This window comes from Notolepis coatsorum (assembly GCF_963971535.1).
Source record: "Notolepis coatsorum genome assembly, chromosome: 20".
Classification (NCBI taxonomy): domain Eukaryota; kingdom Metazoa; phylum Chordata; class Actinopteri; order Aulopiformes; family Paralepididae; genus Notolepis; species Notolepis coatsorum.
Window position 1 is genome coordinate 10,259,973 of NC_140184.1, and position 9,553 is coordinate 10,269,525.

The window sequence follows — 9,553 nt, forward strand, 5'->3', positions numbered from 1 at the left end:
TATACATGGTTACATTATACATGGTAACATTATACACGGTACATTATACATGGTAACATTATACATGGTAACATACATGGTAACATTAGACATGGTAACATTATACATGGTAACATTAGACATGGTAACATTATACATGGTAACATTATACTGGTAACATACATGGTAACATACAGGGTAACATTATACACAGTACATTATACATCGTAACATTATACATGGTAACATACATGGTAACATACATGGTAACATTAGACATGGTAACATTATACATGGTAACATTATTAGGGCTGTCTTAAATACTTCGAAGCTTCGTTCGGTGGCACAAGCTTCGAACATTAAAAAAAAATCGAAGTTTAAAAAAAATAAAAAGAATAAATATTATTTTTTTTTTCAAAGAAACATGTTTCAATTTTTTTTTTTTACTTCGATTTGTGTGTGTGTGTGTGTGTGTGTGTGTGTGTGTGTGTGTGTGTGTGTGTGTGTGTGTGTGTGTGTGAACTACCCATCCCAGTTAGGACAGCCGAATCCCGTCCAATCTTTCGCCGTCGACTAAAGACTCACTTCTTCAACCATTATCTGAAATGAGAAAAAAAAGAAAAAAAAATCTAACCGTGACTAACCTTACTGTCATGCACTTGTCCTAATAAACTAACCTACACTGTAACACGCAACACTTTGATGAACATTGTTACTCAGCTGATAGAGTTGTACCCTTCTTGCTGTCTTGTCGTACAGAACTTGTAAGTCGCTTTGGATAAAAGCGTCAGCTAAATGACTAAATGTAAGTGTGTGTGTGTGTGCGCGCGCCTTGTAGAATTCCACACATAAGAAAGAAAGATACTGGGATGAATAAACAAAATAGGAAATAAAATGTAGAAATGCATGCAATACATAAATAAATATCTATATGGAATCTCCATAATTATGAAATATAACATTTAGATAAGGTGCTACTGAGATGTTTTGGTGAGTTCTTTGTTTTTTTGTGGAAGTTGCCCTTCTTAAAAATGCATGAACATTCACTGATAATTGGTCTGTAGTGGAGTCTACAAGGTCTACATTGTCAGACCATGTAGAATCCGGACCTTGTAGACTGACATAATTCTGTGCATAGTTTAGTCTACACAGGCCATATTTCAAATAATCAAAATCTTACTTCATTCATCTTAAACATTCTTGATTTGGGGGATTGGTAGTTCCCATGAAATCTGAAGTTGTTCAAACGACAACAGCGATCCACCTTGAATTAAATCACACAGCCGAGTGAAACCTTGTTGGATGCGTCACAGTCACGAAAGGGGCTACTTAATTAATTAATCCAACCCACTTTATTTATAGAGCACATTTAAAAACAACAAAGTTTACGAAAGTGCTGTACAAGTCCCACAACATAAGATAAAAAAAAAGAAAAAAATTAAAGAAAAAATTAAAAAAAAAAATTAAAAAAAAATTGTTTAAATTTTTTTTTGAAGCTTCGAATTAAAATCGAAGCTCGGCCCCGAAGCTTCGATTGCCAAAAAAAGCTTCGAAGGTCAGCCCTAAACATTATACATGGTAACATACATGGTAACATACAGGGTAACATTATACACGGTAAATTATACATGGTAACATTATACATGGTAACATACATGGTAACATACATGGTAACATGATACATGGTAACATTATACATGGTTACATTATACATGGTAACATTATATATGGTAACATTGTACACGGTAACATTATACATGGTAACATTTAGGTTGGGGCTAATGGACTGTAAAGCTGACAGGACCGTTCTTATTGGTTTGAGATGATTTTTGTTGTACCATACGTTGCTATGGGGTGCCCCATTTATTTTGATCCTCCTTTTGGTTAATACAACACTTTGAATTTAACACTGTTCCAGTACTCTCATTCTTTATAGCTGAACAGGTTTGTTTATTATTTCAAGCTTGTTACAGAAATGGCCACTGTAAACGCATAGTCTAGATAAAGGATGACGTCACAGCTCACTACGCATGCTCAGACTATTGTTCTATGGCAATAGGCGCCTGTACCCTTGAAGCGCATGAAGGTAATAACAATGGACAGCGCCTGGTGCTGAAATGGCAGACAGAAGTATACAGTTTCTTCCCCCTCGAATGTATATATTTATTTTATTGATCTCTGCCTCTTAAGCAGTAATGTATCTTCTCAATGATTCTATGTTATAGCTATATGCTCGTTCTCTAATGTATAGTGGAATAGCTTACTCTGCTCGTTGTATTTCCCGTTAAAGTAACAGTTCATTCAAATATGGTCCGTTGGAAATCACGTGGAGGCGGAGACAGCGCTGCGGGTGAAAACGGTTCTGACCGTTGTTTTATTGGAATATCCAACAGCTTAAATTATCTGGTTCACAGCATCAATTATTTTCTATCTCTAATCAGCTTTTCCCGGAGGGCTTCTTAGTGGCGTCTCTTATTCTCGAACTGGTGGGGTGGATTCTCCGTCTCTGCTTCTCCGTTCTCTCTGCGTCTCGGTGTCTCCGTGTCTCTGTCTCACCTCCATCATTCAACCTGTAGGTTTTATAGAGAAGAGAGAACCCCCCCCCGCCCTTGCGCCATCCAGTGCCGTCACCCCAGAGAGCCTGCTTTCCTATTGGCTAGAAGGTCTCCCCTCTCAGTGATTTGGGTCTTGCGAAACAGCGTTACAAGGTGACCTTACAGAGGGGATATGAACTAGTTTCCTTTTAGAATGATTTACCCAAGTGTCCCTGAATGCGACCCTCATACAGATGGAAATATAGTACCCACTCAACCTAACAGTGGGTATCACAGAATGGCCTGTTTGGTCTGCTTAGCTAAAGTAAACAGAACTCGGGTGTTGGCCTTCAGGCCGTCACTTCTTGACTTAAAAGTTAGTTATTGGGCGCACCATCCCTGTTCGTTGTGGAGGAAGATGTGTCATCTGTTTGCCATTTGATCTGTTCTTATTTTTATGGCACTCTGGGCTTTTTCCTATAGCTGCTAGGTGAAGGGTGAAGGGTTGCACTATTAGCTTTTGACTGAATTCTCCTGTGGCCCTTTCCAGAAACCGCTAGATGATTTTGATCCCTCCTGTAATGCTTATACGGGTCATTTTGATCAATTTAATTTACGACAGCAGTACTGTATATTTGTGTATCTTGTATCATAAATGTCTGGGTGTAACAGTACTGTATATCTACTCCAGTGCCCTGACAGATTCGGCCATCAGACGTTGCTTGCGTGTAACGGAGATGTATCTGTTATTTAGTACTACATGTGTTATTTTCGTTGACATAAGTAGACTTTTCGTTTTTGTTTATTTAAGTTAATATAAAGCGTGTTTCGAAAGTTTTTGAGGTTGTTAAATACACGCTTTTGATTTATTTAAGTGGCGAGTGACGTTTTATTCGTTGTCCGCTTATTTCTCGCCGGAGAGATAATGTAATGTTTATTTTTTTTTTTATTATCTTTTTCCCCCTCCTTTTTTCCGATTTTTCTCCCTCACTGTTAGTCGTTATGCCAATTCCCAACCCCCTTCCTGGTTGTTGCGCACCGCCCCCCCCCCCCCCCCTACTGTTGATCCGGGAGGCCGGAGACTGTCACATGTTTTCCTCCGACACATGTGCAGCCAGCCGGCAGCCAGCCTGGCAGCGCAGATTCTCACCGGGAGAGTGTAACGTGTGGAAGGTCACACTACCTTTCTCCAGATCCTACCCTCGCTGTGCAGGCGCCCAGAAGATAATGCAATGTTGAGATCACAATATCCCGATTCCGAAACAAAATAAGGCGAGCCCTTATCACAAACTGTTCCAAAGATATTTAATGTTTTGCTAAACATGTCTAGTGTTGCGCCCGGCTTCAGGTGCAGACGCTCTTCTGTCTGGCGTCTATTAACACAATTTAGAATTTGCTATTTGGTCTAAAGCCGGGGACATTGGGTCTCATTCCCCAATATTTTCCAAAGAGTTCTCTTGGAAGACTTATCTTGGAACCGACTGAAACAGAATCAATGACAAGTTCACTCTGAGTCCCCAACACGCTGGTAATATGTCTTAAGTGGCTCAAACGGTTGCACCTGTGATATGATCTGATATCTGCCTTGGAGAATGGCATATGTCTCAAACGCGAAAGCGTCATTTGCATACAAAACAACGCCTCCAGAGCTCCTTATAAGGCAACTAGTGACGCAGCTGTGTGAAAATGGAATGGCGGAAGTGCTTTGCGAGTCTTGCGACCCATCAAAATTAGATTAGATTAATGTATTGGCATCATATATAGTACAGCTCGTGGTACACCTGCCGCGACGTGCGCGCACACGCACACACGTGCACGCAGTACTGTATACTGCGGCGTGGCTCAGGGCTAGAGCGGGTCGTCCAATGATCGAAGGGTTGGTGGTTCGAATCCCGCTCAAGCCCATGTCCATCCCACTGCCGTTGTGTCCTTGGGCAAGACACTTAACCTACTTGCCTCGTATGATTGTGTATGCATGTGAATGAATGTTGGTGGTGGTCGGAGGGGCCATAGGCGATGATTATTCGCCACGCTTCCGTGAGTCTGCCTCAGGGCAGCTCTGGCTGCAATTGTAGTTTACCACCACCGGTATGACTGTGTATGAACGAATAATGGACTCTGTAAGCTCTCTGGGGTCACTGGGGTGTCATGAAGAGCGCTATATAAATCCAATCCATTATTATTATTATTATATGAATGAATTAATGAAATATTATATATATAGCCTACGGCGTAATGAATGAACGCAGTATGGCTTGTTATTCCATTAATGACTTGTTTAATTAGGATTTGGTAGATGCTGTATGTGTGCTCTGCCCTACGTACAGTATAGGTACAGTCTGTATACATGCAGACTGTGCTTGTACTGTGCGTGGGGCAGAGCATGTGTATAGTGCTGGATCCTAATGAAACAGGTAACTGGAATATATTAAGCCTATACTGTTCATTCATTAGACACGTAGGCGCACACAAGACTTGTTATGGAATATTAATGCAGTCTATTTCCACCGATTAGCTTTAGTTCTTATTTATTTATTTATCCACTGTCATTTCAGTGTTGGTGTATAGGCTATATAGTGTATTTCAATATGAGTTTAATTGATTAATGATATATTCGAAGGAATGCAGGTGTATAGCTATATCAAACAAATGTCTGTCCCATTGTATACCATTAAAACAGATATGTAACAAATAAGAAATACAGATTCCACAGAAGGCATTAAATAATTATTATTTTCAATCATTTCACAATAATTGTGTTTGAATATCTGAGTAATTAAATTAATACATTTGTCCAAAATAGCTGGTTCAGATATGGTTAATCCAGCTGCCCTGTGATCAGATGAATCCATATTATTTATTTTTCCGACATCAAATGCGTAATTCCTTATCGTACAAATATTGTCATATTTATTTTAATTATGATTAAGTAATTAATTCCAAGGACGCCTGTAGCGTTGACATGAAGGAATCACTATGAGAACACAATTAATTCCAAGGACGCCTGTAGCGTTGACATGAAGGAATCACTATGAGAACACAATCTGTCAAGTTAATACAATTTTCAATTAGTCAATCAATCATAAGTGTGCTCCTCAGCACTCTTAAATCTGCTCTCAGCCACGCTCAAATCTGATCTCAGGAAAATTTGGGGAATCGCGCTACCAGCCCTAATATGTCTTAAATGGGCAGAAATCTGCCTAAGAGGAAATCTTTGGTCGTAAATCCGTGCGGGAATGAGACCCATTGTATCTGTCAATCTTCCTGTCCGCTCGGTACCGCTATGGTATTTGAGATATTGCGTATCGCCACCTACTGGCCCGGCATGCTTGTTGGAGCAATTTATATGTGTTTATGTGTTTGTGTCTGGATCGAGTTTTTTTTTTAACACTGTCGTGTGGACGAGGATTTTTTTTTTTCGGAGCCTGAAAATATCCGGTTTGCAAAATATCCAGATATGTGTGGACATCTGTTAATAACATTTTCATTCAATCAATCACCGTGCAGATTGATTCATTGAATGAAGTTTTACATTTACAGTCATGCCTCAAGAGGCATTTTGATGTCCGAAAATAAATAAAAACACTACACCAACACTGCAAATGACAGTGGATAAATAAATAAGATCTAAAGCTAATCGTGTGTATATAGCAGGCCATGTGAGCGGCGCGGCGCGTGAGCGACGTGGGGAGCGGAGCAAGCGGTTTTGACGTGAGCGACGGAGTGGGTTTTAAAATGGGTCGGCGCGACGTCCGGAGCGAGAGTTCTCCTCCGCTCCAATCCACTCCGGGCCGCTCAGTGGTTTAACACTGATGTAATATACATGTAGTACAATTCCAAAGCAACAGGTGGCGATGTACAAACATGAAGGCCATTTTCAACCAATGAGAAGGGTGAACCGTCACTCACATCCTGTTAGAAAAAGTATATGCCGCCATTGTTTTGTCGTTGTAGCACAAGTTGCACAAACGTGAAAGGTATTGCAATCTTCATGCAGATATGTATGTACATTCCCACCACAAGTTGTATTCTCCTAGCTTTAGGCCCATTCATTGTGGGAGTTCATGGGTGTAATCATGTGAGGTTCACCAAATTTTATTTAAGGTTCAGAAAAGAGAAAACGAAAAACATCTGCACACGTATTACTCTTTATTATCCCTGAGGGGAAATTACATCATTGTGTCAGCAACACTTACATGGCAAACAATAGAACAGAACATACAAAAAGGCAAATAAGAACATAAAAATAAAGATTAAAATACAATAAAAGATAAGATATAAAACACCAGGTTCATCAGACCATATTTAAATAATCTACTGTGCTGTGCTGAAGTTCTTTATATTTTTAAGATAAGCACCATTGACCATTTGATTATTGAGAAATATTTAATACATCATAACAAATAATACAAAAATACACATAGTGGAAGAATTATATTTAACTACATAATTTGACCATGTACATTTGATTTCACCAGCACATATAACATACTGACATTAGTAATAATCATTAATTAACAAGAACACACAAAGCGGTGTTAATTACCAAGTTACTGATTATTGTGAATTATGCCGGTCATGGAGACGTTGCTTTGCATCTAAAATTATAAATGTTTGTGTAAAAAGTAAAAACAAAACAAAATACAATATATAATATAAATATATTGGACATATTTGTTTTGAATTCCCTTATTGACATTTCCAGAACATCCCTACGGCATATACGCTTCTATTTCACAAATGTAATAATCAGCTTAATATTTTAATTTAAGAGGGCAGATTATTAGAGGAGCAACATTTTCACCAGCTTTGTTTGGAGAAGGGAAAAAAAATGGGTGTAGCTTCTCTGTGAAGGTGTGGCCAGAGTAAGAGTACATATGAGCCCTGGATTCCACATCATAAAAAGAGACCAGACCCCCCTCATAATCTACAAACACCCCAATCACCTGTGGGTTATTTCTCATGGAGGAAAAGGCAGCAGTAGTATCACCAGCTCCATAAGCACCATTCACCAGCCATATAGCCCAGAATCCATTCTCTATTTGCAGTCCATTGTTAGTGTTACTTTTCCTGGAGATGGACTCTTTGACTACTCCTAAAGACCAGATCACATTTTCTTTAACCTGAACCTCATAGTAGAATCTCCCAGAGGAGAAACTTTGCTTTCCCAGGACAAATAGTGCAGTATTAAACCTCTCTGGGTTGTCAGGGAGCTCTTTCACTGTATCACCCTTTTTTACTTGTTTCCCATCATCAGAGAGGATGAGCATTGGGTGTGCTGTGTCAGGGTCCAGAGTCACATCCACTGCATACTGCTGGATCCTCTTCAGCTCAGCATCAAGCAGCTTCTCCATCACTTTACTGAGAGTCTCTTCCAGATGAGCCACAACTCTCCTCACTATCCCCACACTCACATCACTGTGGACACTGACCTCAGTCCAGTCCTTGGTGGATGGTGGGGTGAAGAGGGATGGGAAGGCCTGGAGGAGGTAGAGGTGGTCATCCGTGTGTGAGAGCTGCTTCAGCTCAGTGCTTCTCTTCTTTAGATCAGTGATCTCCTGCTCCAGCTCTTCGGTGAAGCCTTTAGCCTGGTTCTCTACTGCTTTCTGCTTCCCCTCAATCATCTCAATGAGCTCAACCTGGCTTTTCTTAATGAAAACCACCAGAGCAGTGAAGACCTCAATACCGTCTGCTATGTCTCGCTTTGCCACTTTCTTGCCGAGGTCTATTGAATGTTTAATCTGTTGGATCTTCTGCTCACACTTCTGGATCATCTGCTGAACATCTGCCCATTTTGGCCTGATCTCGTCCTTCCTCTCTCTGTATTCTTTCTCTAGAGGGACAGTGTTGTGGGTTTTGTGGTCTGTCTCAGTGCAGAACTGACACACACAGGCCTGGTCAGTCCTACAGAACAGCTCCAGGGGTCTATCATGCGTCTTACACATCCTGTCCTCCAGGTTCTCCACAGGGTTGATCAACTTGTGTTTTTTAAAGGAGGCCACTCTCAGATGAGGCTCCAGGTGGATCTCACAGTAGGAGGCCAGACAGACCAGGCAGGACTTCATGGCCTTGATCTTCTTCCCAGTGCAGATGTCACAGGACACCTCTCCGCGTCTGGCAGGTTGCTGGTCTGGGCTGCTGGTGCTTCTCTCTTGAACTGACTTCCTGAACTGAGCTGTCATCTCTGATATGATAATATTAACAAATATATCTGGTCTCTTATCAAAAATCTTTTTACAAATTGGACACTGGCAGAGGTCATTATTATCCCAGTACTTGGTGATACATGTCTTGCAGAAGGTGTGTCCACATGGAGTGGATACAGGCTCAGTGAAGACATCCAGACATCCAGAGCACTGGAACTGTTCTTCAGACATGAGATTACTGAATGAGGCCATGTCCGCTTTAAAAACAACAAACACAAGAACAAAAACTGTAGGTAATAGGAACTCAAACACAAGTGAAAAGCATTGGCAATTGTCCATAGAATCAATATCCATAGCCCTTTCACCCATTTTAAACTCCTAGATGTTCCTGCCCATCTCAATCCTAACTGTGGGGACGGTAATATAACAGTTGACTATACTGACTGCTAACATTCTTCTTGATATTATAAATATAGGGTAAACTGAGGTAAGATGCCCCATGTAAGAACAATGTCTATTATCTATTAAAATACATATAAAATAAATGTGAATATGATCATATTAACCCTTTCCAGGTCAACCCCGAGATATGTCGGGTTAACTCGCCATGCGCTGGGCACCAAGATCCGAGATTTCTCGGGTTTTAATCGATATTTCTTTTATTAGCTATATCTATTCTTTTTTCATCCATCCAGCCTGACGTTATCATTGGGAATGGGTCTGAGCTCGCAAAGGGCAAATACCGCCGTCTAACGTCTCCCGGATGGTATTGCACATCATTGGAATCCCTCTGGCTGGGGCTGTGCATCTATCTAAGAAGTCCGGTCCAGGTTTTACTTCTCGGGCATGCAGTATCGTTATAACAGATGGACTGGGGACACTCGGAGAAGCGTG

At 40.6% G+C, this 9,553-nt stretch overlaps 1 protein-coding gene across 1 annotated transcript; it reads right to left on the bottom strand.

Annotated features, from left to right (window-relative positions):
* Window positions 1–7,267: 7,267 nt before the first annotated feature.
* On the bottom strand, window positions 7,268–8,911 carry LOC311247290 (E3 ubiquitin-protein ligase TRIM21-like; the record flags this gene model as incomplete). Its single annotated transcript, XM_084337649.1, has 1 exon — window positions 7,268–8,911. One exon carries the CDS (start codon window positions 8,909–8,911, stop codon window positions 7,268–7,270), a length of 1,644 nt encoding a protein of 547 aa, XP_084193775.1.
* Between the last annotated feature and the right edge of the window lie 642 nt (window positions 8,912–9,553).